The sequence below is a fragment of the Gavialis gangeticus genome, unplaced genomic scaffold (genome assembly GCF_001723915.1).
Source record: "Gavialis gangeticus isolate Ggan-Ray unplaced genomic scaffold, GavGan_comp1, whole genome shotgun sequence".
Taxonomy (NCBI): Eukaryota; Metazoa; Chordata; order Crocodylia; family Gavialidae; genus Gavialis; species Gavialis gangeticus.
In genome coordinates, this window is record NW_017729024.1 from 64,401,552 (window position 1) to 64,417,824 (window position 16,273).

The 16,273-nt window shown below is 41.6% G+C and overlaps 1 protein-coding gene across 1 annotated transcript in view; it reads left to right on the forward strand.

The window, feature by feature from the left end:
- LNPEP (leucyl and cystinyl aminopeptidase) overlaps nucleotides 1-15,661 on the forward strand; it is a 92,481-nt gene extending 76,820 nt beyond the window's left edge. Inside the window, exons 12-18 of the mRNA XM_019517200.1 lie at nucleotides 1,164-1,347; nucleotides 7,330-7,486; nucleotides 9,338-9,522; nucleotides 10,119-10,280; nucleotides 11,189-11,329; nucleotides 12,224-12,305; nucleotides 13,868-15,661. Of these exons, the coding sequence (XP_019372745.1) occupies nucleotides 1,164-1,347; nucleotides 7,330-7,486; nucleotides 9,338-9,522; nucleotides 10,119-10,280; nucleotides 11,189-11,329; nucleotides 12,224-12,305; nucleotides 13,868-13,999 (1,043 nt within the window). The 3' untranslated portion in view covers nucleotides 14,000-15,661. The remainder of the gene's footprint in view (nucleotides 1-1,163; nucleotides 1,348-7,329; nucleotides 7,487-9,337; nucleotides 9,523-10,118; nucleotides 10,281-11,188; nucleotides 11,330-12,223; nucleotides 12,306-13,867) is intronic.
- The last annotated feature ends 612 nt before the right edge of the window (nucleotides 15,662-16,273 follow it).

A 16,273-nucleotide genomic window follows, 5' to 3' on the forward strand; every position in this document is an offset into this window, starting at 1 on the left:
CCTTAATGTTTCTTTTACTGTAAGGGTGGTTCTTATCAGAAACTGCTTGTGGAAGCTGTACAGTACTTTAGTAACAGCAGAGCCAGTGATCTCTCTAATAGTATCTGCAGCTGTATTAAAGGGCTATAACTGTTACTACCATATTTATGCAAAACCAAGGTGAATTTAGGTTTTCATCCCAATAATTAGATTCTATACATGGAAAATTAAAAATTTGTTATACATTTCTGTGTATAGGTTTAATCTAATTATTGGAAGGTCATCTTAAATTGGTTGCTTTCCACTCCTCATTGCTGTGGTGGGGGAGATGGTAGGGGGGTAGGATGGTTGTGGGGGATACGGAGGCAGTAGAAGGGAAGATGGTGGGAGTGCAGTCAGTAGAGGGGGGGATAAGGTAACCTGCCTCCTGCTGCCATGGTGTGTCCCCAGAGTTGGGAGCCCCATCAGCTTGTGAGGCTCCCAGCTGCGGGAGCATATGGTGCACCCCACACAGCTGGAAGCCCCGATCAGCTGACAGAGCTCCTAGTCACGGGGTGCACCTGGCCACACGTTCAGTTAATGGTGTGATGGGAATCAGCCACCAAGTTATTACGTTTTTCTTGCAGAATAACTTTGTGGCTTATTCCTTGTTTTATGATGCCACTAATTACTTTAAAGTGTACCTGGGTTAAAACTTAAGATGTGATTAAATGGTTAAACACATCTTAAGTGTAATGTGTGGCAGGGGCCTAGGTTTCAGAAGTTTACATGTTGTAACTGAATCCATTCTTGACATTGTAGTGAAGAGACTAAACTTGCCCTACGTTGCCTAATTGGTTATGTTCTTTGTTCAGATAATCCTCTGGGAGTGCCTGGGTATAATTAGTGGCAAATTGTGGCCCTGTTAAGTCTAGCAGACAAAGGAGTGAAGGTGGGAGAAAAGTATAATTCTGACCTGAACACCACTTCTCTTACCAGACAAATTCCCATGATATAACACACTGACTGTGTGTTTTTGCAGTTGGGAGGAGAATTGGGAGAATGGAAAGTTGGGAACTGAGAAGAGAATTGACTTCTTGGACAACCTGGATCCAGATCATTTACTGCTCTAGAGACATTGAATTAGAAAACAGGTTTTGGAGAATATCAGTTTAACATAATATCTGTTTTTGTCTTTCAATTAGCTAAAATTGAACTGTCGGAAGAGGTTGAATGGGTGAAGTTCAATGTGGACATGAATGGCTACTACATAGTGCACTATGCTGAAGAGGACTGGCAGATTCTGATTGACCTGCTGCAAAGAGATCACACTGCTCTCGGGCCAAAAGACCGAGCCAATCTGATCAACAATATCTTCAGCCTTGCAGGGTAGTGCTTTGTACTAGGCAGCAGTTGATTTGATTTATGGTGTTGTGGTGCTGGGGGGTTGCTTTTTTGTTTTAGGTTAGGTCAAGTCAAAGACTAATTGTATTTAAGTACATTGGAAGAAATTGCTTTAAAGATATATAAGTTCAACTGCCACTAAACTCTTTATATCTCTGTTTCACTGGGGTTTCAATGAAAACATGTCAGATGTTGGTCTCCATTCATTTCATGCTGGTGTCTGTCCCTTTTGTATTGCAAACGACACCAGTAGGTCCTGGTTCTGAGGATAATATTTTCTTTCTTAGATATGTAGGACTGGAAGGGACATCAAGAGATCATCCAGTACAACCCTCTGCTCTGAGACCAGATCAATGCAAATTGGGTATCTTAGATTGGATATCAGGAAAAATGTTGTTACTGTTAGAACAGTGAGGCAGTGGAATTAGACTGCGTAGGGAAGTTGTGAACCCTCCATCACTGGAGCTGTTCAAGCAGAGGTTCAACCACACTCTGCCCCAAAACACCCCCACACAAACACCCCTCGCAACATACCCTACACCACCCCACACACAGCCACACCCTCTCACAAACTCTGCACACACACCATACACATATAGCCACTGCCAACCACACCCCACACACTCCCCCCAAATATACAAGAGTAAGGCTTTGTTTTTGAACTATTACGCAATTATCTTTATATATACAACACAAACACAAATCATGACAAAAATATTTTTTGTAATAAAATTAAAATATGTTATAGTAGATGTTTGACTTTTAATATATGATTTTTTTTTTTCTGGTTCAAAGGTGGCAACCTCTTCCCCCCCCGAAGTACTTTTGCAGGCAAGAGAGGGACTTCTGGTGCCAAAGTCAGGGGTTAGAGGCAGGACTTACGGTCCCAAGATGGTGACCAGGGGGCCAGGGCATCTGTCAGGGGGTGGGGCTACCCTTGCAGCCCTTGACAACTCACCCAAACTCATTAAGCATCTCTCCAGCATAAATAATTGCCCATCCCTGCCTTAAACCCACACTGAGATTCTGGGAGGAGCTCTTCAGCAAGCGGAAGGAGACGGTTCAGGAGGGTCCTTGCAATGATCTTTCCTGTGGTGGACAGCAAGGTGATCCCTCTGTAGTTTCTACAATTGGACTTGTCTTCTTTCTTGAAGATTATCCAATCATGGCATCCCTGAGATTATCTGGGATTTCCTCATCATTCGAGATCCTTAAGATGGAGGGCATGAAGCTGTGATGTGAGCTCCTCTCCCCCCTCCTTGAAGATTTCCATAAGGATTCCATCCTCTCTAGATGCCTTGTTGTTCTTCATCTGCTTGATGGCTTTCCTTACCTCATCAAGGGTTGATTCCGAGATCATCTCTACTTGCTGTTGTTGGGTGGAGTTGAGAACACTTTCGTCAACAACAGAATCTTGCTTGAGAAGATTTTGAAAATGCTCCTTCCAACTGATGGTTCCTCTTTCCTTGATTAGGTCTCCTCTGTTCTTACGTCTCAAGGTGGTTGGTGCCTGAGTGCTTGGACCGTAGATGGCTTTGGTGGTACTGAAGAAACCACACATTGTGGATGAAAACAAGATGTTGAATCTCCTTAGTCTTGTCTTTCTACCATTTGTTCTTCTTATTACAGGTCCTCTGGATCTCTGCTTTGGCGTATTAGAGATTCAGCTTCTTTTGCTTGGAGTTAGTGTCATTTTGCCAAGCACAAAAGGCCTTACACTTGCAGTTCATCAAGTTTTGAATCTCTCAGGAATTCTCATTAAGCCAGTCTTGATGTTTCTTGGTAGAGCATCCAACTGTCTCTTCACAGGTGCTGATAACGGTGCCATTAAGGGCACCGCACATACTGGTGACTTTTTCTCCCATTGTTGTTGATTGGAATTCACCAGGTTTTCATTGAGGCACTGGTGAAAGAGGTCTCTTTTGCTTGGGTCCTTGAATCCTTCTGTGATGATCTTCTTTTGGCTTTGCTTTTGCTCCAGCCATCGTTTGGGAGCCAGTTTGAACGACATAACTGAGTGGAAGAGTCGGTGGTCAGTCCAGCCAGCAATCATCAGCTCCTAACATAGCTTGGGTGATGCGGATGTCTTTGATCCTGGGCATGGACAATGGTGTAGTCAGTCAGGTGTGAATGCTTTAATTGTGGGTGTTACCATGATGTCTTGTTCCTGTTTTTCTGGTGGAACAGGGTGTTGGTGATGGTGAGTACATGTTCCGCACATTTGGTCAAAAGGAGGATGCCACTGGAGTTGACTTTTCCAACTCCTTCCTTGTTGATGGCTCCATTCCAGAGGTTAGAGTCTTTTCTGACTCTGGTGTTGAAATCACTGAGAAGAACAAGTCCGTCTCCCTTCAGGATGTCAGAAAGCACTCGGTCAAGGTTGGTGTTGAATTCTTCCTTGGTTTCGTCGGCAACGTCAAGAGTTGGGACATGCACGCTGGTGACGCCAGAGTCATGAGGTGCTCATTAATTCTAACAGAGAACTTATTGACTTGGTTTATAAGTTTATTCTCAATAGCAAAAACAATTCTGTGAAGTCGGGGTTCTCCTTGCTGTTTACCCTTCCAAAAGAAGGTATAGCTGCTTCCATGTTCTTTGAGCTGCCCATCTCCTGCTCACCAGGTCTTGCTTTGTGCAGCTACATTGATGGTGTGTCACCTGAGTTCTCAGGCCATGATTGCAGTGCAGTGCTCTGGGCTTTCACTATTAGGGTTGTCCATGGGGTCTTGATGTTCCACGTGCTGAAAATGACGGTGTCTCTTCTCTGGTACTTTCAATTGCAATAAAGGTGATCCCACTGGATGCGGTTATCCAGTCAGGAAAAAATACAGAATACTGTTTGAGATGGGCTAGGGCATCTTTCATAGTCCCCTCCCCATGTGGGGTGACCAGAGTGGATCCTGAAGCGGGCTGCTCAGTGAGTTACAGCTGCCAAATCACATTCCTGTCTTTGTCCAAGTGCCAGGCGACTTCTTGTAACTGCCACTTTCATGCCAGTTTGTGACTAGGATCTTCCAGACCTCACAATCCTGCTCCCATCACCATTAGCTGGTCGTCAAAGGACTTGAGGAATGTGCTGGAAAAACTGTTTTCATGCCTGTGCGTAACTTCTTTTATCGTGGAGAAAGTGTTGCATATCAGCTTCCACGTGGCTTTTGATGGAACGGGACCTTGATTCAGTGGCAAGGAAACCAAGACAACTGGGGATCTCGTTCCGCTGCAGCCTTCATCTGCCTTTGCAACTGTTGAGATTCTAACATCTTCTGCTGATCCATTGTTGAGAACTTGTAGACCCATGGCAGGGGGCTGGATAGGCTTATTATAATGACAGCCTGTACTCACAGTGTCACAGCACCATCAAAGGATATGCGTGGCTTTTCAGGAAGGAAAGCATTGCCATTTGCTGTCCTTGACACATTCTGGTGGTGCTACCACTGCTTGGTCCACAATTGCTTATTCATCAGAGCTACCTTTGCTTATTTCACAGCTAACCTTCCCAGAAGTTCATTTCACTATCCACCACTTGTGGACATGCTGAGTAGCAGTACAACTCGGCCCCACAGTCTTGAGCATATATTAGCAACCTTTACAGCAGCTGCTGTGGTCCCCCTGCTATACCTGTAGCAGGTTATGGTGTTAGTCTTGTGTTTTATCAGGCTTGACTGTAGTTTTGCAAAGAGGGTATACAAATCCACTGTCTAGGGTAGTTTGTATAGGGATGACCCTGCTTTAAGCAGGGGGTTGGATTACACAACCTGTGGAGGTCCCTTCCAAACCTACTTTTCTATGATTCTATGAATTTGTGTACCATATTTTTAAAAACGTCCAGTGAGAGAGAATCCACAACCTCCCAACCTAGCTTTACTTCATATTCCTATTATGGAATGTGAAGTACTTGCTGCATGGGAGAGTTCTTTGCCTCCATTTTTCTGAGCAGGGACTGGGGGCATCCCCCCCACTGGGATCCCTGATGGACCCAGGGGAGGTGCTGCCAGGCCCGGGGTCAGTGAGAACTTAGTCAGGAAACTTCTGGTGTGTCTAGACGTGTTCAAATCAGCAGGTCCTGACAATCTCCACCCCAGAGTGCTGAGGGAAGTAGCAGAGGTCATTGTGGGACCCCTGGCATGGCTTTATGAGCACTCATGGTGCTCTGGCGAGGTGCCGTAGGACTGGAAAAGGGCCAATGTGGACCTCATTTTCAAGAAAGGAAGGAGGACCCAAGAAACTACGGACCTGTTAGTCTTACCTCAGTCGTGGGGAAGCTCTGAGAAAATTATGCAGGAGCACATCTGCAAGGGGCCAGCAGGGGAGATCATGCTTAGGGCAACCAATATGGGTTCATTTGAGGCAGGTCCTGTCAGACCAACCTGGTGACCTTCTATGACCAGGTCACAAAAGCCTTGGATGCAGGTGTTGCAGTGGATGTAGTCTTTCTGGACTTTAGGAAGGCCTTCGACACTGTCTCTCACCCCATTCTCATTAAGAAATTAGGCGACTGTGGCGTTGATGCCTACCCAGTCAGATGGGTCGCAAATTGGCTGGAGGGCTGCACCCAGAGAGTGGTGGTGGATGGGTCTTTTTCAACCTGGAGGAATGTGGGCAGTGGGGTCCCTCAGGGCTTGGTCCTCGGGCCCGCATTGTCCAACATCTTCATCAGCGACTTGGATGGGGGGTGAAAAAGCACCTTGTTCAAATTCGCGGATGACACTAAGATATGGGGAGAAGTGGGCACGCTGGAGGAGAGGGACGGGCTGCAGCTAGATTTAGACAGGTTACAGGGGTAGGCTGATGAGAACAGGATGGGATTCAGTACTGACAAGTACAAGGTGATGCACCTAGGGAGGAAGAACCAGCAGCATACCTATAGGCTGGGGAACTCCCTTCTCATCAGCACAGAGGCAGAAAAGGATCTTGGAGTCATTATTGATTCCAAAATGAACATGGGCCGCCAATGTGGGGACGCAGTCAGGAAGGCTAACCGCACCTTGTCATGCATCCACAGATGCATCACGAGTAGGTCCAAGGAGGTGATCCTCTCCCTGTATATGACATTGGTCAGGCTGCAGTTGGAATACTGCATCCAGTTCTGGGCGCCGCACTTCAGGAGGGATGTGGACAACATGGAGAGGTCCAGAGGAGGGCCACCTGCATGAACAGGAGTCAGCAGGGCAGGCCCTATGAGGAGAGGTTAAGGGACCTGAACCTGTTCAGCCTCCACAAGAGAAGGCTGAGGGGGGATCTGGTGGCTATCTACAAACTGGCAAAAGGAAGAATGGCCATAAGTTGACCGAGAATAGATTCAGGTTAGATATCGGGAGGCACTACTTCACAGTCAGGGTGGCTAGGATCTGGAACCAACTTCCAAGGGAAGTGGTGCTCACTCCTACCCTGGGGGTCTTTAAAAAGTGGCTAGATAATCACCTAGCTGGGGTTGTTTGACGCCAGCATTTTTTTCTGCCCAGGGCAGGGGGTCAGACTTGATGATCTGCTCAGGTCCTTTCCAACCCTACCTACTATGAAACTATGAGAAATAAGATAGTTACCTCACATGTTAATGTTTTAATGGCTCATGCTTTCTCTCTGTTGGCATCAAAGCTAGATTAAGTTGTATTGTTCTGGGTGGTCTTTCTGTCAGCTGCTTCCTTGATCAGAGTAATTCTGTTTGGTAAAAATGTTTACAGTTGTTGCCATGCTGCATCTTTTATTTTGTTCTGTCCACTAATTGAAGACGTGTTTTTTACCACTGTTATCATATTTAAAATGACAAGAGCACTAAAACTTGTCTATAAAATGTAAAAACTATTTATCTTTCACTTCTTCAGCTTACAATGCAACTCTCTTGTAATTTAATCAGGGATATTGTAGGATATTTTCAGAAGGTATATGCCAGCTGTCAAATTTCATTTCACCAGCAAGTCTTTGTTTCTGAGTCCATTTTTATTCCTTTTGTGTTTATTAATCTTTTAGCCTAGGAAAGGTGCCTCTGACAAAAGCCTTTGACCTGATTGATTACCTACCAAAAGAGGACAGCACAGTACCAATCTCTCAAGCTTTGTTCCAACTGAATCTCATCTACAGCCTCCTAGAAAAAAGGGGAATGCAGGAACTTGCAGGAAGAGTAGTGGTAAGTCTCTCTGTTTTTAGAAACAGTGTTTGCAATAGTAGGCTATATGCAAGTCACTATTAGATTATTTTCTGGGATACTTAAAGAAGGAATATTCAATTCTAATTGATGTGGACTTAAGGCTAATTTGTTTGCCTTAAGTAATACCAAAGAACAGTGGGATTCTTAACTATGGGACTTATTATTCTGTGTTTGCACAGTTCTTCACATGATGAGATCTTAGTCAATGATAATGGCTGCCAGGCACCACCATAATACAAATGACAAGCCAAAATATTTTCTAAATATTATGAATACCCTTGGTTATAATCTTGACTTTTTACTGCAGAAAGGGGAGATGATGTCTGTTTTTACTATTTCAGAAGTCCCCAAAGCTGGCTGAGAGATTCTAAATCCTGACAGTTTCATTTATTTGTAGCAGAACACCCAGCTCTCAATTTAAATTTTAATGTGTTAGCCCTCATTCATTATTTACAGCAACTTTCATTATTCACATGTTTACTTTCCATTGAGCAATAGGGTACTTTAAGCAGGTATGGACCTGTAAACCAAACAACAGACCATTGAAAGGTGTTCATTCTCAAAGCTGTTCATTCCAGTCAGAGGTCTGAGAATAGCATTTATTGTCTTATACTACAAAGCAACAGAGGAGTATGAAAACCCCAGCCAGATAGTAAAAATTAGTTCCTTGGCACATGGCTGTTTTACTTCTTACTACTTATGTTTTCAACTGCTTTTGGTAAATGTTGAATTAAAGAAATATTAAGAAAGAAGTAATAGCCCACTGTTACTAAGTGCCTCACTTGCTGGTAAAGGTACAATGGGATATAATGTGTGATCCACATAGTTGTGCCTCCTGCTATGCCACATGTGTGGCAAGAGATGTGATTGTGAAATTGCGCATTCCCAAGGGTTTCACAGACCCCAAGGCTGAGAGATCATGGAAGCTGTGAACTTCCAGCCCAGAGGGTTTCATGTACCCCCCAGAACTAGAAGACCACAGCAGCTATGATATCCCAGTCCCAGAGCCTCCACACACCCCTGGGGCTGGGAGATCATAGCTGTGCCCTGCAGCTGCTGAAACCCAGATCAAGTTGTGTCCTCAGCTGCTGGGTCTGAGAGTCCCCTTAGTCGTAGAATTCCCAGCCCCAGCTGGGCATGGTGCACCTCTGTGTCTGGGAGCCTTGTCAGCTGACAGGGCTCCCAGCCATGGAGGAAGACCCTCTTATACCTGCAAATTGAAGCAACCAGCTATAAAGTTAGTACACATTTTCAAGTCTAACATTATAGCTGGTTGGAGCTTTTTATGGCATAAGTACTTTTCATATGTAGCTGGTCTCAAGGTAATTGCTCTGTTAACTAGTTAATTGCAATACCTGTAACATTTAGAGGGACCCTAACTGTTTTGCTATTTAGTATTTAGTCAAAGGATTTACAAACAATACCTTATTATACTAACTGCGTAGATAAAGAGATATGTAAAATGGTATTAGATCAGCATCCACCTGGAAACTTACTAGTCCAAAACTAAAATGATACAATCTAGCTTTAAATCAAATGAAGATTGTCTACACAAGCATTTATATTGTTTTAATTAAATCATTTTAAAATAACCTTGAGTTAATCTGTGGCACTTAGCGCATAGACCAGTCTTAATAATTAGATGCTCAGAAGCTGACTTCCAGCACCTTTGAATAAATCTAAGCTGACCGTATAAAGTTTCTCATGTATATTCATGAACAGTAGTTGTACCCTCTCATTACTTGCTGATCTCATATATGAATTCCTCTCTGGAAAGTTTATCTTTACTTTAATATTGTACTCTCTCTCCATCTTTCTTTCAACTCTTAGAACAGAGTAGTAAAGCTGCTTGGAAACAAAATTGATCACCAAACTTGGACTGACAATGGAACCCTATCTGAACGAGAACTGCGGTCAACATTGTTATCCTTTGCCTGCGCCCATAATTTGGGAACCTGTAGCACCACTGCCACTGACTGGTTTAAAAAATGGAAGGATTCTAATGGTACAGTCAGGTATAAAAAAGTTAGACTGAGATTCCTTTAGTTACATGCTTACCTGTTATTCTGAAGAAGGTTCCTAACTAGGGAGGCTATACTTCGTTTGACAATTTTTGCTGAATTTCCTCCAATTTTTTTATTATGGCACAGGCCAAGAGAGAAACTAAATTAAAGCGAAAACATATTATTTCCACTTTTAATGCAACTGTAAGACCAGCAACAAATTGTTTCCATCCCAGTTTCCTAAGCTGCAAGCTCAAGATAGAATTATCTAGTTGCAGCATCAAAGTTAACCTTTATCTTTCAGAACTTGCTCCGTCTAGAACCAATGTGAATTTTTGCTGCAGAATAACTACGATTCTTGTCACAGAATATCTAAACCTTAATTTTGATTCCATATATTCTGTAACCTGTCCTTTCCCAGTGAACTGAAATCTGAATAGTGCCTTCCTTAGCATGAATTCATTTGTCTTAGAAATGTACAGTCACTACCAGATTAAACATTCTAATGAAAGGCATTACTGTTGCAATTTTAGATAATGTTTTTATATAGTGAATTTTTTTCCTGCTGTCTCATGCAGGCCTGTTCTTCTGCTTTTTTTCCTGTCTAGTGTTCCTGCTGACATTATGAAAATCATATTCACGGCTGGAGCAAAAACTAGAGAAGGCTGGGAATTCCTCTTAACCATGTACACACTTTCAGCTTCTGAAGCTGAGAAGAGCAAAATGCTTGAAGCCCTAGCCAGGACAGATGATGTCCGAAAACTGATCTGGTATGAAAGAGCCAAAAGATTATATTATGTGCAAACTAAGGAAGTAAGAATCTTTGCAAGCATGGATTGTCCCTGCCTTGCTCTCAGAACATTTAAAATTATTGGTGGTGGTGGTTTTCATACTAGCACTATGTGTGAACATCTTAGTAGGCATCTGTCTATTAAAGCAAAAAATGGACAAAAATTATGCCCAGGCTTCCATAAATTTGAACACAAAAGTCCTTATATTTCTCTCACTTACAAAAGTGTACATCTGTGGTAATATCCCTATATTATTGTAGATATATGAAGTCAAAATTCTAAACTATGGTATAAGAAAAGAAAAATCAGCCTAAATTTTTTTGCACTCTGGGACGATCAACACATAATAGCTTTTAATCAGAAATTGCACGAAGGCTTCCAGGTATGGGTTTGCTTGATAATGAAGCACTAAGACAATAGATAACAGTTCCTTTCTATGGATAAAATTTCCACCTTGCCTTCTGAAAGATGCATTATCTCCAACAACTACATTAGCTAATCAACCTACAGGACTGTCTGGGAGAAGTAGCATAGGCTTTAAAGGATTTTCCTAATCGCTCTGCTGTGGAACCAGTATTGTTACTTCTCATTTCATCAGTGGGTTTAGTGATGGGAATTGTGATGGCAATTGAGTAACTTAAGTGAATGTTAAGATTACTGAGCACCTTGCAATAAATAGGGCCCTACATCTGATGCTTACAGCTGATAATAGCACTCCTGTACCTTGTCTTGATGTCCATTTAGTATCTTGGTTAAGCTGATAGTTAACTAACAACTGGCCTGTTGTAACATCTTTTCAAATTGATCAGTGTGACCTGTGAGTACCACTGGAGTTTGTCTGTGAAGTGTTTCAATAGCTGTGAAACTGTTCATGTTTTATTTCCTAGGTTAATGCAAGCAAGCCTTGAGGGAGACCACATAAGGGCACAAGAACTTTCTCATATCATAGCAACTATCAGCCAGAGTTTTCCTGGACATTTGTTGGCCTGGGACTTTGTTAAAGAGAACTGGGAAAAACTTACACAGAAGTAAGTCACAGTGGTGGCATGAGCATGAAGGGTTAAGGACAGCATTTATAAGACATAAAGTTTTTCCCTGGGCAGAATGATGAATACCCAGCTACATATTAAGAAGACTTAGGGTAAAATTTTCAAAACTGCTTAAGTGCCATTTTCAAGGGGAACTTGGTATAAAATGACTTTTCATTTAAACTTAATCTCCCAGGTTACATCAGAGCTTATTCAGTTCCATTAATGATCTACCTTATTTGTTCACATATCATGCTGACCTTTTCCCCTCAAAATTGTCAATCTAAAGTTGGGGCTATATATGTCTTAAATGAGGAAACAGATTCTAAACAGTTTGGCTCCTGCCTCCCCCACTGTATTCTGCCTTCCCAAACAAGGTGTGTGTTATATTTAGAGGTGTGAGGTATGCAAATAAATATGATAAATCATTAGGGCATACTGGATTTCTCCTTCGTTGAACAACATTATATCTTATATCCACAATGATCTTAATATGCTTTCACATGCATTGAAAAATAAAATCTTGGGATACATTCATTGGGTCTGTGAAGGGTTTATTCTGTTTTTGGTTTTGGGATTTTGATGTGGGGGGAGCACAACAAGATGTCATTTATTTGAAATACCAGTGCTTGTCATGAAGCAATACAGTTTTTCCCCAAAAGTTAAGCCTGTGTATCTTTTTGGCTTCCCAAACCCATTTTCAGATGTTCTTAAAACTTTGGCCTCTAACTATCAAAGTTATTTTTGAAAATGGGACATGGAAACCTTAAATGACTTAGATGCTCTTTGCAATTTTAAGTTTGTTACTAGCTGAGAAGTTTTAATAGAGTGTATGATTTGAACTTGTATCATAACGTTGCTACCAAGAGTTAATTTTTTTCTTCCATATTTCAGATTCCATCTAGGATCGTTTGTTGTCCAGAACATTGTTATAATGTCAACCTGCCAGTTTTCAACAGAGGCACATCTACTTGAGGTTGGTGGGATAAAATTCATGGTGCCTAATCTTTGTTTCTCCTCAAAAAATGACATCCCTACTGTTAATACAAAGTGCATTTCACCATGGAGTACATACTCCTTATACAGTGGTATGTCACGAGTCCTATCTCTAGTACTATATACACAGCCACAGGGAAATGCGTGATTCAGGGTTACAGAGCAAGCATGTTGCAGAACTAGGGATAGGAGCTAGCCATCTTGATTGTCAATCTGATAGTATGTATACTGAAACAGCCTCTGTCATTAGAGGAAATTATTTTGGTCCACATTATTTAGATTGGGCACTTGGTGTATATTAAGGAAATGGAGATCAAAGTCCTGAAGTAGGGTAGGAGGGTAGGAAAACCCTGAAACAGGTTACCCAGAGAGGTTGTGGAATCTGTGTCCTTGGAGGTTTTTAAGACCCAGGTAGACAAAAACCTTGGCTGGGATGATCTAGTTGGGGATGGTCCTGCTTTAAGCAGGGGGTTGGACTAGATGACCTTCTGAGATCCCTTCCAACCCTAACTTTCTGTGATTTTTATCACTGGGGAGAAGGGAACAAAGGTGGCTTTTTATTCCATATTCTGGAGCATGTGGGTACCATGAATATCACAGGCATAACGTGAAGCAACCTAAAAGCCACTTTGCTGGCAGGAACCCAAAGGACCATTGTAGCAGCTGAAGAACAGCTACAGACACAACTTTTCTCCTTTTTCTCCCACATTCTCTATTCCAGGAGTATGAAGAAGTGGTATAGATGTCACCATAGTTTTTCATGTAACTGGTGAACTTCTTCTGGTGAAATGCTTAATGGTCAACATCTTTTAAAATTGTCCAAGAAAACATGTGCATGCAATTGATGGGCTAGTGCACATAAATTACATGTACATAACATTTGCAACATCTTCTAGAAATTACTTTTATAAGTTTTGGTGTTTGCATACATCAGTGATAGGTAGTTTTTCAAGGCATCTTAGATAGAATCTTTTTAAGCAATCACATTTATCACATCCTTTACCAGAATCCTTCACTGAAAAGCCATTTTTTTCTTTAAAATATGTTATGATTGCTACTTAATTGTGCTCTAAGCTGGGGCTGTTCACCTTTGCTAGGTCCATGTACGGTGCCAGCCATACACTAGGGTTGGGCTCCTGGGATTTTCTCCTTCTCCCCCAACTTGCACAAAGGGAGCATTAGCAGCATATGGCACCCTCTGGTCCTTCCTTTCCCCCACCTCCCTGACACCCAGATGGCACACTTCCTTCCAACAGGCCTGCCCTGCTTATGTGGCTCTGGGAGAGGCAGATTCAGGGGTCCATGGGCTGCATGTGGCCTACATGTCCCCAGTTGAAAAACTCTGCTTTGAATGAAGGGGTATTGAGTTAATTTATTGAAGCTAAGCAGGCAGTTGCTATGATTTCCATGAAACCTAATCTCTACCCATTTTCAGTTCTGAGCAGTTAGCCTGTAATTTTCCTTGCGTGGTCTTAACTTAGGATTGGCGTATGCTGGTCCTACATTTCTCAGTATGACATGCACATTTTCCTTGCTCTGCAGGTGAAGACATTCTTTGAGTCAAAATTGGAAAACACTTCTCAACTTCACTGTGTTGAAGAAGCTATTGAGACAATTCAGTTAAATATCCAGTGGATGGAGAAAAACTTGGCGAAGTTACAACAATGGCTGTAGGGAGCACAGTGCCACCTGTGTGTGTGCGTGTGTGTATGTTAGCCACTCAGAAAGCTTGTGAACTGTTGCTCTGTTGTTTTTGCAGATGCCAGGGTAAAACCAGGCATCGCTGCAACATTGTTTGCACTATTAGGGGGTTCTAGTTAGCTCAGGGCACCTCTCATCTAAGGGTTTGTTTTTGTTTTTCTGGGGGTTTTACCAGGCAGGACATAGGTATGTATTTATTCTGAAGCTGTGTTCATCTACAGACCAATTCTCTCCATAAATAACAAATATATACTTAATTTTATATTTAAAACAAATGCCCTATCATTTGGAATCCTGTCCTGTTTTTTCAACGTTGGGTTGAATATTGAAAAGGCAGCCACAAAGAGCTACCATAAGGGCTGCTTTTCTTTGCAGACTGCTGGCTAATTGGTGTTTCTTATGCAAAACTGCTGGTGGCCTCTTGCTCTGTAGATTGGTATATCTATTGAGAATCAAATGAAAGTTTTACACATGTAGGTGTTAATAGTCCTGATGAGGTACACGAGTTAGGGGATGGAAGACAAAAAAGTCAAGTTTCAACTTTAGCTTTTGATTATCAAGGTGTTTTCTAGAAATTATATGAATATATATAGCTATTATTATATAATATGTATTTTTGTCTGAGAAGTGGCCAGGTGCCACTGATACGGTGTATGAAAAGGAAAGAAAAAGCCAAATAGCTAGAATTAACAATTTAGAAAGTGGGGATTTCCAAAACTATCTATATGACTTGGGAGCACAAATCCCATTAAAAGTCTGGGATCTGTACTTTTAACTCTGTTAGACCCTTTCAGAGAACTCTCCCTGAATTGGCAGATTGTACTAACCATGTCTGAGCAGCAGCACAAAAATTGCCATAGAAAGTTGCTCCAGGCTTATTTAAACATGAGACTGACTACTAATTAGCTTCTTTAACTACTGATTTTTCTTTCAGCGCTCCTTGCAGGGGCTTGCAATTGGTACGCTTGTGTTGGATATTGTTTGGGTTGGTCAGTCTATTTATTCTTTTTTCAGTGTCACTAGTATAATTTGTGAGGTGCTTACTCTGTGTTTTTGCATAATTTTCTCACTGGGGCTTTATTTATGTGTCCTCCTTCCATTGTGAATAAACTACTGGGGAAAAATCCTAAAACCAATTCAAACAAGTGACCTAAAATTAAATTTACCCTATCAAAAGGCAAAATTATCTATGTCACTAAACCAAAATTTAGCAAAGCTCATTCAGGGGCTTGGTATAGGCACAAAAATGTATTTGTGTAGGTGAAGACAGGATTTTTATTTTGTTTTGAATGAAAGCAGTAGAGCTTTTGTGTGTGCATGCTTTTAAACCAGGATCCTATTGTTTGGTTCTTTGAGTCAAATTGCACAGACAAACGGACATATCTGGTTGTAAACCAGGATGAGAGAGTCCACAAACAAAAGCTGCAGTGATTTAACTAAATGGATGTTTAGTTAAGCTGGTTAAAAATTGGTTGTGCAGACGAAAGGTGAGAAAAATTACTATTTCAAAGCAGGCAAAGAATATTTTGAATTACAATCAACTTGATTGATTGACTTTGAATGTCACCATGTTAATACAGGGTTTTGGGGTTTTTTAAAGAAACGGAACTACTTTCACCTGTGAGTTGTGGTGTTCAACTAGAATATCAATAAGTGATTAGCAAAAATTGCCAAGTGAAAAAAAGGATTTGATGATTTTCATCAGTGGATATATACTTAAACAATTTAACTATGGAGTTTCATTCCCATATTTTATATATTTCTGCCAGTTTAAAACACTTTTTTCAACATTCTCCAGTAATTTATTTAAAAAATTGCTTTTGCCATCCTAACCTTGAAATCGTGGGAAAGGAGTGTGTTACCCCTCAAGGATGCATGCAACGCTTTAAATTTCTCTGTTAACAGAAGTGAATATATTTGGCAGGCACTGAAATTGGATTTGGCTGTGTATGCACTGACAGTGGATTTCAACTTCCTTATCAGCTATTTAATTCTGATTTAAAATCATTGTGTTCTTGAGGTATTTACTACACTGTTTAGTTCTGTTTAATCAGTAACCGTCTTTGAGCTATATTTTTGAGTGTACTTTGTGTCATTTTATGACTCTTTACATTTGCCTCTTCATTCTAGATAGTGCTGTCGTCTTCTTTTTTTTTCCCTTTTGCCCACCATCACCAATGCCATTATTTCAGAAGGAGCTTGGTGAGCACTGTGGAAAACTTCACTTACCACCCCCCCCCCCCGTTC